Genomic DNA, 18080 nt, shown 5'->3' with positions numbered 1-18080 from the left:
CATCGTCCTTTTTCTCAGCAATTGGAAAGGAGCAGATTCCTTCTCCATGCTTTTCTTCCTGATGCTTAGTGCAGGCTTCTTTGGGGCACACTCTTCCTTTCATTTCCACACAAAGGTGCCCTGGGCTGTCCCAGAATTTAGTTTTGGGAGCAATGACTAAACTTTGTCAATCATAAAAGTATTTCCAAATCTCTGGCCCATAGGTAGTTTCAGCAAATGTCTAATAGATATCCTTCAATTTAAAATGCTAATTATGGGGATTTCATATATCACATTTCCGGGCATGTTTACCCCCACCCCCCCTCCCCTTTAAGGGTGCACTTCTATCTGTTTAATATCTATTCTGTGTAAACCCGTGCTGAATACACATGCCGTGCCTTCCCTATGGATCACAGATAATTCTAGTTCGTGTGCAATGGCCTTTTGATCCTAAGCAGCTCTTGGGATATGATGGAATGGCATGGATTCTCACCTGTTCACTAAAATATGCCATCCGAGGATAAATATTTCATAGAATTAGATTTTTCATCCTCTTAAGAGGATGCTCTAATGTTTTTCTCTTTAAGAGACAGCAGGATGAGATGAAGAGACTTAGATTTTTATTCAGACCTAATTAGTTAGTGAATGTGTGACTTTGGGAAAATTATTTCATTTTCTGAGCTTAGCTACATTATTGCAAAAAGTGGTACCTAATATGTGGGGTTGCTACTGTAATTAAATAAGTGAGTTCATGTAAAATATTTAATATGATACAGTGACTGGCATGTTGTAAACTCTTGATAAAATTTGACTATTATTTTAGGAGTGTGGTTTTAGTCAGGAGTAAATGAGATGATTTTTATAAAGTTTTTACCCGAGTGCTGGGGTCACAGTATATAGAAGACACTTGATAAATGTTTGATCCTTTTATTTCTTATCTAGATTTTCAACTTCCTTCCATTTCTTTCCTTTAACCCTTACCCTATCAATGCAATGCAGAGGAATTAAGTGCTTCCAAGCTTTGCTTAGGATTTGGGGATCTCACAACATCCAAACTCAAAGCTAAATGAAATCTAGAGCAGTGGTTCTGCCACTGTCTGGAGACATTTTTAGTTGTCACTGTTGGAGGGAGGATGATGCTAGACATCTAGTGGGTAGAGGCCAGGGATGCTGTTAGATATCCTACATTGTATAGGGCAGAACCCACCCTCATAGAACAACAAAGAATTATCCCACCCAAGATACTGGTAGTGCCAAGGTCGAGAAACCCTGGTCTAGATATGCATAGTCTCTGCATTTAGGAAACCCAGAAGGATTCAGAATGGGTGATGAAGAGAGGGACGGTGGTGAGTTTGGAGTTGCAAATACTTGGCTAATTTATAGAATTTATTCTCCACCAAAAATAGCTATCTTCCCCATGACAATTATCTATAAAATAGAATAGAATAAAATAGAATATAGTACTATCCCACATACCGAAGAATTGATGTGATATTTGTCCTTTGTCCCTGTTTCTGGAACAGAGGTCCTAAAACCCTTGAAATTTCCTAAGTGATAAAAGAGCTATAAAGGTGTCTTTTGTTAGGTTAAGGTTACTTTGGGACCACACTTAAGGATGGGGCTGGCTGCCTGGAAACCCGCCGCCCCCCCCCCCCCCAGGTGATTAGAGGGTTAGAACTCTCAGTCTTAATCCCCTGACCTCCTGGGGGAAGGGATGGAGATGGAATCACTTGCAATGACTAATGGTTTAATCACTCATGCCTATATAATGTAGCTTCCATAAAGACTGATAGGACAGGGTTAGGAGAGCTTCCAGGTTGGAGAGTGCAGGGAGACCTGGAGAGAGTGGCGTGCTTGGAGGGGGCTCTGTGCTCCTCCCTGTATTTAGCCCTATATGGCTCTTCCATCTGGCTGTTCCTGAGTTGTACCATTTTAAAATAAGCTGGGACTCTAATAAGCAAAATGTGTCTCTGAGTCTGTGAGCGACTCTAGCAAATTAATAGAACTTAAGGAGGGGGCTGCTGGAAACTCTGATAAGCTCTGATAAGACTGGTATCTCAACTCCAGGTGGGGGTAGTCTTGTGGGACAGACCTCTTAACATATACAGTCTAATGCTATCTCTGGGTAGATAGTATCAGATTTGAGTTGAATTGTAGGACACCCAGCTTGATGGTGTGAGAAACACCCCCTCTTCCTGCCCCACACACATTGGAATTGTGTTCAGAACCCCTTTAATGGATATATTTTCTTGTCTTATACCAAACTTCATTTTAAATACACTCTCAGACCAGATAGTCATGTTTTGAGAATCCCTGGTAGGCAGAATAGGTTTTAAACTACCAAGGGAGATCAGCATTGAAGAATTTAACAACCATAGTGAATTAATACTCAGCCACTGTTTATGATTCCTCTGATGGAGGAATCATAATCCTTGCGGCCCTGAGAGGCAGGGGCCCTTGAGCCCACTTGCAGCTCCCTGCAACACTCAGCCGATTGCTCTACAAGAGCATGCCCCCTTATCAGCTTAAGCAGCTCCAGTTGTAATGTTGACAAGAGGCTGGGCACTGGGTTTAAAGGTTAAAAAAGAAAGAGTATATGAGAGAGTGTGAAAAATTAAAAGTAAAATTCTTTTGGATATTTTCTACAAAGATACAGACAGCTTGACTGTTTCTTTTGCCTCCTGTTTTCTCAGATCAGACTTGGTCAGTAATGCCTTATGTATCTCAGTAAAACTCTGCCCATTTCCTGGTAACTCTGGGGAAGACTGTTTATTTTTAGTGAGCTGGGAGGAGGGTAACAGGAAGGAGGGATCCACATAGAGATTATTTTTATGTTTTCCTCAGGAATATCCTGAATATTCCTCATGTTGCATGAAGACTGTGCTTTAATGACCTTCAGATGTAAAAGTAACTGTATTTTTAATATATATATTTCTTTCTTTTATTTTTTATTTTTTAAAATTTAAATTCAATTAGCCAAGCTGTAGTACATTCCTTGTTTTAGATGTAGCATTCAACAGTCTGTCAGTTGTATATAACACCCTGTACTCATTGCATCATGTGCTCTCCTTAATGCCCATCACCCAGTTACACCATCCCCCCACCTACCTCCCCTCCAACAACCCTCAGTTTGTTTCCTATAGTTAAGAGTCTCTCATGGTTCGTCTGCCTCTCTGATGACTTCCCATTCAGTTTTCCCTCCTTTTCCCTGCGGTCCTCTGCCTGTTTCTTATATTCCACATATGAGTGAAACCACATGATAACTATCTTTCTCTGATTGATTTACTACATATATTTCTGATTAAAGACAGAGGACAGCTATCCAGGTATGAAGAACTGTGGGGCCAGGAAGGTGAGCCACCTTTGGTGCCACCTTTTCCTTGGGAGTATATGCTGATTCTAGAAGGGGGCTAAGAGTCTAGAAAACTGAATGGCATTTTGGACAACCTTGCAGAGCTGGGGGCAGGAACCATGATTGAGGGCCTATCAGATAGGGAGCCTTATGACCCCCCCATTCACTTTGTGTTGGGACCCTAAGGACTGCATCCTAGTAATAATGGCAACCTGAAGTAGACAGATCCTCAAAGGGACTTAAGTTCAGACTTGTATATCTCAAGTTTATGAAGTCAGAATGAAGTGATCACATATGGCTCATACATTCAGGAACCTGGCAGAAGCAAATGGAAATACTTTTTGGAAAAGATGACATGATGACCTCAGCCTAGGATTAAAATTATTTTTATAAATGATTTTGCAAATACAATACCTAATAAAAAATAACCAGACATTACAAGACAAACATGAAAATGAACAGAAGAAGAAAATCAAATAGCATAGGTATATAGCAGCCTTGGATATTGAAGTCCTCAAGATAAACTTTAAAATAACTATAATTTTACTTTTTATGTTGAAGGACTTAAGAGACAAAAATGAGGCTATTTCAGAAAACCAGAAATGGCAAAACAGACTCCAGTGGATATTCTCAAAATGAAAAATACAGTACGAGAAGTTAAGAGTGCAATGGGGGGGGTTTTTAACAGTAGATTTGTCAGAGCTGAGGAATGAATTACAAATTAGAAGATAGGTTAGAATGCAGAATGAAGCACAGAGAAATTAAAAAGAGGGAGAATAAGTACACAGGAGATCCAAAGAGAAAGCTTGGCATATGGCCAATTGGAGTGCAAAAAGGAGAAACAGAAGTGAATCGGAGCAGAGATCATTATTTGTCCAAATACTGACTGAGAACTTTCCAAAATTGATGAAGAACATCAAGGAACAGCGAAGGAAGCCCTGGGAACGCTAAGTAGGCAAATAAAAATAAATGTATACTCTGCCACATAACAGTTAAACCGTGGAAAACAAAATCAAATGATCTTTAAAATAAACCAAGATTACCTTCCAAGACGCAGAAAGTAGACTGAGAGCCGATTTCTAAATAGTAATAAAGCTCGCCAGAAGATAATGGAATGTATCTGAGGTGCAGAAACAAAGTACAAGCCAAGTTAGAATTTTATGTTCAGTAGATGTATCCTTCAAGTAATAATGTCTGCATGAATTTAGAGTATCTATTGGATAAAATGGCAATAATATGTAAGTTGGGAAGATAATAAGTAGGAGTGAAGATGTTTTAATGTCCTTAAATAGTCAAGATTGCAAGTTGTGATCTCTCGGCTAAACCCTAAAGGAATGGTAATACAACAGATAACTTCCAAGAAAAAAAAGGGGGGGGGATGGGATTATAAAAATAATCTAGTGAGGAAAGGGTGGTCTTTTCATAAGCGGACTTGGGCAAATGGCTGTCCACATGAGAAAAAAAGAAACCCAGAAACTAGACTCCTGCATAAAAATCAGTTCCACTGTAAATGTACTCTAAATGTACTCTAAATGTGAAAGGAGATCGTACTCTAAACATGGAAGGAGGAATAATAATGTTTCTAGAAGATAATTTAGGAGAGCAACTTTGTGAACTCAGGACAGGTAAAGACTTTTTAAACAGGACAACAAAATGCCAGAAAAACCAACCAACCAACCGAACAAAAAACCCAAAACCCAAAAACCAACCAACCAAACAAAAAACCCCCAAAAAATCAACAACAAAAAAATCCCCCTCTCCTAAACCCAAACATTAAAACAACCACCACCACCTCCACCTCCACAACAGCAAAAACAGATTGACAAAATTTGACTATATTAAAATTAGAAAGTTCTTTCATTCAAAGACATCATTAAGGGAGTGAAAAGGCCACAGAATGAGAGAAGATATTTGCAACACATATAACCAACAGAGGCTCATATCTAGATATAAAAATTCCTACAATGAATATGAAGAAGAAACAATCTGATAGAAAAATGGACAAGGGACTGGAACAGAGATTGTACAAAAGAGATATCCAAATGGCCAATAAATAAATGAAAAGGCAGTTGGCAACATTAGTCATCAGAATCCCAAGGAGATATCACTACATTAGCTAAAATTAAAATTATAGGTGATACCAAGTGTTGGTAAGGATTTGAAACAATAAAAACTCTCTTATCTTCAGGGTTGGTGGGAATTTGGAAAACTATTTGGTATTATCTACTAAACTTTCTCAGATAGGTGTACCCTGTGATCTAGATATTTCATTCCCAGGTTTATACCCAACAGAAATGCTTGTGCACCAAGAGACATATACAAGAATATTCATGGCACAATTATTTGCAGTAGCCCCAAAATGTACATGACTCAAAATGTCCATCAACAGTAAAATGAATAAATGAATTGGCACATTCATACAATGGGACATGATACAGTAATGAAAATGAATGTGCTAATACCAAGTGGAAGGGCTCTAGCAAATGTAAATGTTACGTGAAAGAAGCCAGACACAAAGGGAAATATTCTGTGTAATTCCATTTATATAATATTTAAAAACCAGACAAAACTAAAAGATAATGTTTAAGGATATATGCTTAGGTGATGACACTACAAAGAAAAATACAAAAAAAAGTAATTGCTGTATTGTCAGGATAGTTATCTCTGGCATGGGACAGAGCCTATAGTTATTGGAAGGGGGCATGAGGGATATTTTTGTGGTACAGGAAATGTTTTACTTCTTTACCCTCGTGGTGGTCTCTATTATAACTGCTTGAGCTGCACACTCTTTCATTTCTTGCGTGTTTCACTATGTGTGTTATACTTCATGGATAAAAGCAAGGTAATGGGGCAAATAAACCAAATGATGAACTAGTATCATGCTGACAAGCAGACAGATACAGGTCCTAAATTTTTAACTGAGCCTTCCTATGGTTGGTTCACTCCCTGTTTATAGCCTAAATAATGCATTCACAGGGCTGTAGTGATAAAATGTCAAAATGAGGAAATGGAAATTTGTCCTACTTTTGGATGCCTCTTCACCTTTGGCCAATTTCCAGTTCCACAGAGATCTGAGAGTTTTATAGGCATTCACCATTACAGGTCAGCTTTGATTTAAAGATCTGACTTGCGGGAAGATCTTGAAAAACAAACACTTGTGGGAGAGCTAAGCTTTATATATTTGCAGAACAGGGTTAGGTTTGGTATTATTTGTGGCTGCCACAAACCAAAGGAAATCAGAGCAGACATTTTCAAAAGATGGTCTCTGAAATATTCATTATGTTCAGTCCTGAGAGATACCTGCAAGGATTTTTTTAAAGTTACTGTGACCAAAAGGCAAGGTGGATTTTCTTACTTTGTGCCAATATATCACAAAGCAAATCCTATGTTCTAGCATCTAATTTACAAACCACTGCATTTTTTCCCAATACATATAATATGTATCATTTAGGTGCTGATAATTGTGATGAAAATAAGATTTTACAAGAAAGAGTGGGGTTCATGAGGTTGTATCCTAGAAAGGAGGGCCAACTGTCCTACTGGAGAGTAGCATCAGCTTCTCTTGGCATATCTAAATTGCTACCATAAATCCAAAGCTCAATATATTTAACTTAAAATTGATAATGGCAGGTGGGTTCTGTTGACACTTTACTGGTGATCTCAGACCTTATAGATGCAAGTGTTATGTAGAGCTTTCATACAATACACATTTGTTGAGCATCTACCCCACACATTTGAATATATCAGTGCTGGAAAATTCAACCTCTATGAACACAATATATAAAAAGAAAGAAACACAGACACACACACTCTGACTATGGATTGAAGGGCTCCCCTGTGCAGGCACTGTGGTCTGCTCCGTACTTTACGTACACAGCCCTGATCCTCAAAACGGCCTTGCAAAGATGTTAGAGAAAAGGAAGTTGAAGCTCAGAGAGATTAAGTTACATCCCCATGGCCACAGCACAAAGTGACAATGACTGTGGGAAAGGAAAATACCGTTTTACTCCGGTGCTCCCAGGTATATGACGAATACCTGTTTTTTTTTTTTTTTTTTTTTTCTGGCTTGTATGACTTAGACTAAGCTGCACATTTGCTTTGAAAGACTCAGTCTATTTGTGTATAAATGATAGGATGTTTACTCTTCTAGATGAAAGTAAAGAGTAAATCTGCACTACCACAAAATGGGGGAATGATTTGTCTGCAACATGCACAGAAAATAAATGTCTCCCAGGCAAGAGTCAAATAGTTCTGTGAAGGGATGAGGCAGGGCCTGCTCCCCATTTTCCTTTGAAATGCTGGCACAGGGGAACTTCAGAGGGAGATAGGCTTCGCGTGAGAACTCTGTGGGTGGTGACCGAAATGCGGTGTGTGTGCGCCACGCTCTTACCTTCTGATTGATTTTCATGGTCTCTTCGGTGTGGTAGAGAAGGAGCTTTTCACCGGAAGAAGTCAGGTTAACGTACACCTGGAGGCAGGGGTACTGAGAGAGCTTCCAGCAGTCCGGACCACAGCTGAAGGAGCAATTAAATGTTTCTGTGATGGACGCATTCACCAAGGTGCATTGAGACTCCTTGGTCCACACGCTACAGAGAAAGGGGAGAGGGAACAAACACAGGCCTGGATACTAAGAACGAGGAAGGTGTCATCAGAGGGGATCATCTGTTGACTCCTTAAACCTGAAGAATCTTTTCCAGATCTATCATACAATCTGTTTGTTAAAGTTTATGCCTTTGAATAGAGTAGCTTTAGGCCAACTGCAATATAAACATGAATAAACTTTGCCTGGCACTTGAAAACGTTTCCAGGGACTTCTGTCAGACATACTATAATATACAGTGCTTGGTTTAAGTTAGGTTTTGACTTCCTTCTCACATTTGCTGGTAAGCATAAGGCATCTTTTATATCACAACCTGTATTCACCCTGAGTTCTACCTTGTAAGCAGCTTCCTGCCACACACCAGGCCTCACTTGTTATGTCTGCCCAGTTTGTAGGCAGTGAAGGTGTAAGGGAGAAAGGGAAGGGAAGATGGCAAAGGGCTGGGGGCACTTGACATATAACTTGATAGACAGGAGGACTGTAATCTATTTCTTTACAGTCTTTCTAATAAGGGAGAAAAGATAACTCCACCCTTTTATTGTACCAAAAGCAATCACTTGTGGCATCTGTCTTCACCCTACTTGGTGCTTTATATACATTGCCAAAACTCTGTAAGGTGGTATTAACTTTTTTAAAAGGTGAAGGTCAGAGAAATCAGGAAACAGGTAAGGGCACACAGCTAGTAAGTGATGGAAACAGTCATTCTACCCACTCCTGTATTTCTCGAAGACCCAGGCTCATTCCATGGCTTTGTGTTGCCTCCCTTTGAAAACAGTGGCAAAGAGACCCTTCTATGGAGATAATGGGTTCATGTCAGTGCCCTAGGAAACTCTATTAGAAAGATCAAAAAAAGGAAAAAAAAACCCTCCAGCTGCCCATTGGTTAGTTTTCACTCCAAAATACTTATAATTTTATGATCAAGGATAATATTTGTGATTAAGAAGTGACACACTGGCAATCAAGGTTTTACTTCTGGGTATAAGCTGATTACCAGAATGATCAGAAAACAGCACATTTTCTTTGCAGATTAATACCCGCTCCGTTGGCTGGACATGTGTTGACTTCCCTTTTCATGTCCGACTTCATGCCAGGCCAGGATATTAGCCCTTGCCCCCTCCGGTGTGGCAAGTTGTATTTTCCTAGGGCATGGATGGTCAGATTTTGCTTATACAAAGGGGAAAAAAGTCTCAGATGGTTCTAAGCAGGTGTGAAGATCTGAAGGCGGTTTGGGGATGAGTGAACACTCAGGCCTGAGGCGTCAGCGCTTTCCCTGAGAAGAAGCACAGCTGAAGACATCAGAGACACAGCGCGGAGCAGCCACAAACGGGGAAGATGATGACTTAATTTTAGCAAATTACTGTATTTCTGCTACATTTTGCTTCTAAAACGAAAGTATTAATTTAGGCGGAGAAATGAATGCCACAAAATCGCTTGATTCTCTTTCAGAGCGAAATCTCAATTTTTCATTGGAAAGGGCCTCGTTTCTTTAAGCTGAGCCACTGTGAGACTTTCCCCATTAGTTACAGCAATGCCAGGCTGCCCTGTGCTCAAAGTGTCCAATTTATGGACAACAGTTAGCTAGAGAGGCTGTGGGGATTTATCATGCGGTTTGCTCAGGGGGAAGTACACTTGCTGTTTCAGTATTTAATGGCCTGCCTATCTATTCAGTAAACCTGGGGCAAATATTAAAATGAAAAGGGTTCAGACTCTGTTATTGTTAAAAGTTGATGCATAGCAGTGTTTCTCAGCCTTGACAGCACATTAGGATCACTGGGGGGAACTTTGAAAGATACTGGTAACTGGGTCCCACTACAGACCATTAAATCTGACCTTCTGGGGGCGATGGTGGGGGTGCTGGGCATCAGTGTTTTTTAAAGTTTCTCAGAAAATATAAATGTGCAGTTGAGAACCACCGAGGTGTGGGGTGATGAAGAGGGGCGTGGGCTAGAAAAGGAACAATGGTGGGGAACAAAGGTGGGAAGAGGCAAGAAGAGGGACTCTGGAATGAGTGGGATGTGGGTTTGACTCTTATCTCTGCCATATGCTATCGTCGTGTGATATCAGGCAAATTATAACTATCTTGAGCCTCAGTTTGGCCATTTTTGCAATGAGTGTATTCGTACTGAACTTCCCTTATAAAGTATTCATGAGCATTAAGCAAGTCATGTCTGGAAAGTCCCTGCACATAGTAGGCAGCCTATACACAGAACTATTCTTATCGTTATTATTGGATAACATTATTAAAAATATTACATGCCAGGAACTGTTCAAAGTACTTATTGGGAAAGAAGGTGAGGAAGAGGACCTTGGGGCAGATAAGCTATGGGAGAGGAAGGAGAAGGGGAAGACCAATGACCGTGTCCCAACAACCCAATGGCATTACCTCTGCATGTATGAGCGCAGGAGTGTGATTCCCAGCAGAAAGTACATCATGATGGAGCAGACCATCATGGCCAGTCCCAGGAGAATGGCCCGGTCCTCTCCTGCCTTCAGTGCTGTGACAGTTTTCCTTTTGTCCAGGAGGTCATGGTCCCTGATTTTTTGGTAAATATTTCTGAGGTTGAAAATAATACAGTCTTACATGAAGTTCACAGTTAATGAGCACACCCCTAAAGAGTGGGTAAGTCTCTGCCCATGCCTTCCAAGGGTAGAGAGGCCTAGAGGAGCCCTCCAAACCTACCTGAATGCAATCAGATCCCAGCATGTGACTGACAGTTGCCTCCCAACACACACGTGTATGCACCAACCTTGAGCAGAAAAAGTCACCCTTCTTTACTTGGGGCCCATGTCTAATTGGAAATACTTTTTCCTTCTCTTAAATCTAAAGAAAGAAAGCACTCCCTTCAACTCTTAAAATACTGCTTTGGATTTGCCATTTAACCTCCAGCTGGTCATCATTGATCTTTTTATGCTCTCTGAATACCTAATGGAGCATTAATTCAAATAAATGGCAGTAGACATCAGAAATCTATCAACTTAATACCTTATTTCCCTTCAGTAGTAATAGACAGAAGTTATTTTGGTTAATATTTTTCTCAAGCTTAAGGTTGCTTAGGGCTCTGTTGACTTGAGATTTATAAGCAATGTGAAAATGTGGAGTGGTGACCCAGTCTTTTTTTTTTTTATAGGTTTAAACACTTGATTGAGTTTTGAAAAATGCCAGTCAGGGCCAGACTCCATAACTTTGGATAGTTTTATTAGTACTTTTGTTTTTTGATTTTAGAGCAGAAACTCAGGGTAAGAAAGAACATGAGATTGGACCAAACTGGCTCCTGAGTTCAAAACCCGATTTCCCCACTTACTACCTGTGTGATCAATGCAAGCTCCTCAGTCTTTCTGATTCCCAGTTTCCTGCAAAGTGGGAATAATGTTTAATTGCATAGTAATGGTTAAATGAGATGACCTAAGTAAATTATCCAGGAGAATGACTGACATGAAGCATTTAACAAGTGCTCCCATTCGGAAAATGGGGTGGGGGGCTATAGCTCCATGACAGGAGCATCAAAATATCCTAAAATTGCTACAATCTTCCAAAGAATTTCTAAACGACAGAATGGCAGGGAAATGAATACTGTAGAAAGCTTTTGAGTGGAAGACTGGATCTGAAACAAGATCTGGAGAAGACAGAAAAGAAGAAGTTGCTGGGGTGCTGGATGCTTGGAGAGATAAGTGAGAAGTGTGGGATTTGGTAAAACAGATGACCAGGGAAGGAGCAGCTCAGGCTCCTTTAGTTTCTATTTTGAGAAGGGAGCTTTGGAGTACAGGGGTTCAGGAGTAGGGGAGTTGCTGGCCTTATTTAGGGCCTGGGAACAGAGAGAAAGACAAATAAAGCTGAAAATGGAGGAAGAAACTCTTATGCCTTTTTTTTTTTAGCTTTAGGCAAGAAGCCAATATACACAAGAATAACCAGATTTTCCTTTAAAATTTTTATCACTAGTCATTCTTGTTGCTTGGAAAAGAAACCAGAGTAAAATCCAGAAAGGAACTTGGCAGGGGAGAGAAGAGATGCCTGCTATTTGTACAATTGTGTGTATATGTAGGGCTTCTATTTTGCTTTGTGCTCCAGGATGGCCTTACTGATATTTATGGTTTGCATGCCATTCTGGTTGGCTAGTTCATTCTGGGCTGGTTGTTAGATATTTTGATTCCCTGTAGAAGTGTGAGAACATGTATGGACTTAATATTTATTTCCAAAAGGTTTTAGGGTATTTATTAATCTAATTATTAGAGTGTAAAATTAACCAATTAGCTTATTGTTATTTAAAGTTCTCTTCATGAGGTAGTTTATACAAATCTACTGTTTCCTTGAAGGGTGGGCCCATTGTAGTAGGAGAATCATAGCTAAATAGAAGCCATCTTTCTGTGGTCATGTTCTTCCTACCTCCCCCCTCTTCTCACTCTCTCTGCTCATTATCTTCAATGCCGGAAGTCCTGAGAGTCTGTATCTTCCACTATTCTCCAGCTCCCAAGCCCAGTTCCTCCAAACTAGATGCTCTGCTCTGTTTTTGACTTCCATAGACTGGCCACCACCAACCCGCTAGTTTTTCCATTTGTTTCCTGAGATTTCCTTTGGAAAATGTAAGATTTATATCAAAGCTCTTTAAACTTGACTCCTTATTAACTTGAATTAAAAAAAAAATCTGTGCCCATTAGCTGCCAAAGCCAGTAGTAGGCAGGAAGAGACGGGCTCAGTCTCTGAGTGACTTCAAAGAGCTGTTGTAATGTGATGGTACTAGTTTATTATTTATCAAAATGTATTTAATTCTGATGGTTGCCTCTGAGATTTGCCTTTCCCGCAGATGGAAGCCAGCAAAGGAAAGCAGCAGTCTCACAGTTCCAGAGGATTAGGCTGTCACTCCACATCACAATTTAAAAACAAATCACAGTTTGGAAATGGTTAACAAATGTTCTTCGTATGCTCTGAAATGGTAGAGAAGAAGGAAAATGATTGGTTTCCACACAGGCCAAAAGGTTATCAAGGAAATCAGAATATTACTCAGAAAAAATAAAGTGGATGAGTAGGGTGGGCCATACCCATGAAATTCATCAATAAATTATTTTTGAATTTATGGATAAATTAAGGAATGAATGATTTGGGAGAACAAAGAGCTCAGTTTAAGTCCACACACTTATCTTGTTTTCTGATAGCCTCTAGTTCCTGGGGATATGGCCCCTGCCCAAGACAGACATGAAAATAAATATCCACATAGGGTAGTGAATTCAATGATGGAGCAATTCACAGAGTGAGTACAAAAGAGGAGTAATTTTCCTCTAGCCTGAGAGAGCAGGACAGGAAGCAATGAGGCATTAAGGTTAGGGAAGGCTTCCTGGAGGTAATGCCTTAAGCAGAATCTTCAAGATTGAATCAAAGTTAACCAAATGAGTCAGGGACTCAAGGGGATTTCAGACAGAAGGAATCACATGAACAAAGGGATGAAGATTTGCAACTGTTTGGTGACCGTCAGAAACTACAGACATTTTCATATTACTGGGATGAGTGTGGGGCCAGGGAAATGGGACAGATGAGTTTGGAAAAGTGGTAGGTCATGAAGGATTTTGGAAGTCATTCTAAAGAGCTGGCTTTTATCCTGTAGTTAACAGAAAGCTGTCAGAGTGACATAATCAGAACTGAGTTTCAGAATGATCACTCTGGCTGCAGTGTGGAGATTAGATTAGAAATGGAGCAAGACAAATCAGAAAGGATTAGGAAATTTTTACTGTAGTGTTGGCAGAGGATGATGAGACCTGGATATAGGATTGAGGTAGGATAGATGGAGAGAAAGGGATAGATGGAGAGAAAGGGATATATGGAGAAATATGTGGAGATAAAAGTTTAGGGTTTGGTGATTGATAGAATGTAGAGGATGATGAGGAAGTCAGAAGGATGTAGTTTAAATTTATGCCCAAGTACTTGCCTTGGATCACTGGGGAAATGGTAGAAAGTGTTAAAACCGGGATTCTTATGTCCTTACTCTACAGGGTTTCCAAGAAAGGACTTTTGCTGCTCTGGCTAAGAAGGGAGAGGCTGATGGTGCCTTTGTACGTCCTTTCCCTCACAAGCATAGTGTCCTAAGCTCAGGTGGAGGAGTGAATAATTTGATTGGTGAGATGGGCTAGAGCCTGACAGTCAAGGGGCCAGGTCTATCTTTTGGGTGAGTTTGAATATCATCATTCATGTATGGCACAATTTTTAAAAAATCCTTTTGGACTTGGCTTTGTTCAGGCCTGGTATGCCTTGGCCTTCCTTTCTCCAGGTAGTAAGCCCCAGTTGGGGAAGGCAGTATTCACAGCCTGAGGCTAATGGTTAGTTAGGTGGGCCCTTTCATGCCAAGCTGTCTTCAGTGCTATATTTCAGGCTTTATACTAGGAAAGCTTGTACTTTGGGAGTTACTGTGCCACTACTAACACAGCTGGTATTTTATCTCTCTTTGGTTCTTTGCATTTATTCTCTATGAATCTACCTGAAAGGGGGCAGGGAAAGACATAAGGGAATGAAGGCCAGTATGGTTCAATGAAGTAGAGGTCTCAGGAGGAAAAGTTTGAGGCATGGCTATAAATTTGGTTTTGAATATGGGAGATGTCCAACCATAAGTAAAGAGCATGAATTTGGATTTGTAAGTTTGATGCAGATCTAGCCTTGGTATGTTCCAGAAAAGCAGTATGTTTGAGCTCTGTTGAGGCAGTCCTGGCTTCCTGGTGAACTATGAATCAATATGGTGGATATAAGTCAACATTTATAGATGGTGACAGCAACAAATAGTAGATATGTACAGTCTTTACTACATGTACAGGAAGCATTCTGTCCAAATCTTTTTGGTGAATGGGAGTTATTAATAAATGTACAAGCCAAATCCAACAAAAGTCTGATAATAAATCTACAAGGCAAATCCAAGTATAACAAAATATCTTGCATGGAAACGGATTTTCAATTGTCCAATAAAGCTTTTTTTCCCAAGCAAATTTGGCACAATACAATTTCATTTCAAACTCCATATCTGGATAGCTTCTTAAAGTTTGATATTAGGACTCGGTTTATAGTTCATAAACCAATTATTTATGAGATTATGTGATAACAAACATGGCTAGAAAGAGTAAAGTGTGTAAGATTTTTCTCCTTAGTCTTCCCTATTTAAATTCGGATTCCCCTGGTAATTAGCCTGCTGGGAAAAAAATATTCAGATTAAGGCAGGGTAAGGGTTATTTATTAATTCAAGATTCCCCTGGTAGTTAGCCTGCTGGGAAAAAAAAATATTCAAGGTTAAGGCAGGGTAAAAGGTATTTATTAATTCATTTGTTTATTTGTCAATATTTTAAAATCCTCATAAGATGAAACACATCATGCTGAGTTCTGGGGATACAAAATGAGTAAGACATGTCCTAAGGGAGCTGGGTGAGAGACCAATGAAATTGATTTGAGAGAAGAAAAAGGAAGCAAGTCAATGTTCTGGGGCCATTTGCCAAAGGATCAGTTACTGAATAGCTAATTCACCAAGAGCCAATTTGCTGAAGGATCACTTTCCTAAATGAATAGTTTGCCTACTTTATTACATTTACACACTTAACACAGACTTATTTGAAGGAGTATTGTCTTAAGTATAGTAAATGAATATGCATACCTTTTTGTTATGGATATTGTAAGAACACATTCAATCAAAAAGTAAATTTTTCTTATGAATATATTCTTTTTAGCAGCATTGTAAGATTTGACTTTTTTTCAAAGCTAACCTTCCTAGGGAGACTGAGTCACTTTTTAAATATATTCTTATGAATACATTCATAGATATATCTTTCTTGACTATGTGTGCAAATATATTCTTCCAATAGTTATAACAAAAATTTAGTGTTTCATTTGGGAGAATCTCAGTTTATACCAATTTTTTTCAAAACTTTTTTAGAATCATTTGCTGTTTTCCTAACATTTTAGCATCCTTGAGATTCTTATGGCAAATTTCATACTGACTAATTTGATAGATTTGTCAATTTTATCAATTAACCAAAATTTGTTTCTTTTAACTATTCATAAGGTTATGGTAATTAATTTTGGACAGGAATTTTAACAGCTTTTTGAAGATTCTGTGAAGTTTCATTTGAAAAGTCTTTTTTGTTTTTTTTTTTGGTCCTTATAACATCATCTTAAAAAATGTTCAATTTGTCTCTGCTCTGGTCCTGCTATTACAACAGGAGGGGTCTGGGTAAGAATGGTGGGAACCTCTGCTGTGGGAAAGTTGAAGAAGTTGAACTGTGCATAATGTGCAGTTTGGCAATGTGCTAACCCATAGAACTATGTAGGGTTACAATTATCATATTGAGTTTCTGGCACATAGCTAAATTTGAGAAATTCATTGAAATAATTGGCTTTTTTTTTTTTTTTTTTTGTATAGTGGCTTCAGGCAAATTGACTATCACTGTGTTGGGTATTCCGTGAACTGGGCATTCAACAGATTGGTGGTAGTAAACTGTCCCAGGGCTATGCTTTATAATCAGGAAGGTGGTGTAGAAGTGTGCCAATGAAGGCCATAACTTGATTTCAGCAGCAATGATTAAGTCTCCTATAACAGACTGAAGTGAGTTTTTGATGAGCAAACAATTGAGAAAGAGAAGGGTATCCAGGCAGAATGTGTGAGATTAATAGTTGAGTGTGGTTGGATTCTAGGATCTGGTGGGCGGGGGAGGCGGGCAGCAAGCTGGTTACATACGCAGGGGCCAGAGGTAAGGAATCTTGTGTGTCTTCTGAAGTTAGAAGAACCATTAAAAGAATTTAAGGAATGAAATGGTATAATTACATTTGTATTTTAGAAAGATCCCTCATGTTAGTGTGGCTGGTTGTTTAAAAAAGTTTATGTCTGGAGGTAGGGAGAGGCTGATTCTGAAACTCTCCCCATGTTTCAGGTGTTCGATAAAAAGGAATGGAAACAAAGGAGTGGCAGAGGAGATGAAAATTTAGATCCAAGCATCACTTGTGTCCAGAATAAGTAACACTGTGGGTTTTAATGAGACTATCCTCAGAGAAACAAAAGATACCAAGAGTGCTAGAACACAGAGGGCAGGAAGATAGGTCCAGAGCTATGAGAGGACCTGGGGAGGGTGTGGAAAAGAGAAATAGAGAGGATATGAATAAAAGCAAAGAATTCTGTATATCTGAAGTTACTTGGGGGAGATGCTTCAGAAACTCCCATACATAATAATTAACATACTGAATATTTATATTTACATCATTTTGGCCTAATGAATACTGAGCTGCTTAAGAATTAGAGCCAGACCACATTCATCTTTGCAGGCTCAGTCTCTTGCATGTATTACGGTTACAACATATGTTCCTTTTATGTGGGCTAGAAATGACTACAATATGTTTAGGTTGTGAGGTAGCCAGCATAAGGAGGCTAAATGGTCAGTTGAAACTGAATGAACCAGAGAACCATGGCTAGAACAGGCTCCTGGCTTTTTTTTTTTTTCTCCTATCAGTGCCCATTGGATTCTACCACCAACAAATTTAATATTCTTTCCAGAAAAACTTCAAGCTTTCCGGGCACTACTAGCTCTCATTTCTAGATTTCAAGGGAAGGTGTCTTCTGTTAGATCCTATGGGGGTGATTCTGTGGGGCAGTGGATTGCTGAGTGCCACCTGAGCTGAAATGAGCAGAGTTGCTATATATTTCTGTTCCAGGAACTCTAAACCCGCTATCTCACGTGGCAGACTGGGAGTGGCATCGATTAAAACAGCCATTGTTCTGCCTTTTGTCCATGAAAGACTTCCAAAGACTTTTTGAGATGTGCTTCTTCATATGTATGTCCTCTTCTATTAGTTCCAGATTTCACGTTTTTTTCCCCTTGAGCTAGGAGGTGCATTTTTATGCAGTCCAGTTTGATTAATTGAATTATTATTCTGTTTCCAATCTTTTAAAGTATACATTCCATTGGGTGAAATGTGCTTTGAATTTGGGAACAAATGACAGTCAGATTTAATATAGTCATTAATTCGAAAGGTTTTGTCCATGAACCTAATGTTATTGTGAACTTATTAATCCACAGGACTTCCCAGGAAGTCTTGTAAGATTATTTTATGAATAATAGACAAAAGATGAGAGCAAAATTATAGAAACAAAAGTAGGAGTTATTTCTTTTTAGTCCTGCCTTTAACTTACCAGATCA

At 39.3% G+C, this 18080-nt stretch overlaps 1 protein-coding gene across 6 annotated transcripts in view; it reads right to left on the bottom strand.

Moving 5' to 3' along the window:
* The window catches only part of KCNMB2 (potassium calcium-activated channel subfamily M regulatory beta subunit 2), a 228884-nt gene that overhangs the window by 10942 nt on the left and 199862 nt on the right, over window positions 1–18080 (bottom strand). For 5 of the 6 annotated variants that reach the window (XM_035728295.1, XM_035728309.1, XM_027585536.2 and 2 more), the window contains 2 exons: window positions 10315–10485; window positions 7722–7917 (listed from right to left, as the gene is read on the bottom strand). In XM_035728295.1, the coding sequence (XP_035584188.1) occupies window positions 7722–7917; window positions 10315–10485 (367 nt within the window). Of the gene's footprint in view, window positions 1–4374; window positions 4452–7721; window positions 7918–10314; window positions 10486–18080 lie in introns of all 6 variants that reach the window. The other variant, XM_027585537.2, reaches the window with a different exon arrangement.

Source organism: Zalophus californianus, chromosome 1 (assembly GCF_009762305.2).
Source record: "Zalophus californianus isolate mZalCal1 chromosome 1, mZalCal1.pri.v2, whole genome shotgun sequence".
Classification (NCBI taxonomy): domain Eukaryota; kingdom Metazoa; phylum Chordata; class Mammalia; order Carnivora; family Otariidae; genus Zalophus; species Zalophus californianus.
The sequence above is the reverse complement of the archived record's forward strand: the minus strand, read 5'-3'. Positions and strand labels throughout refer to the sequence as shown.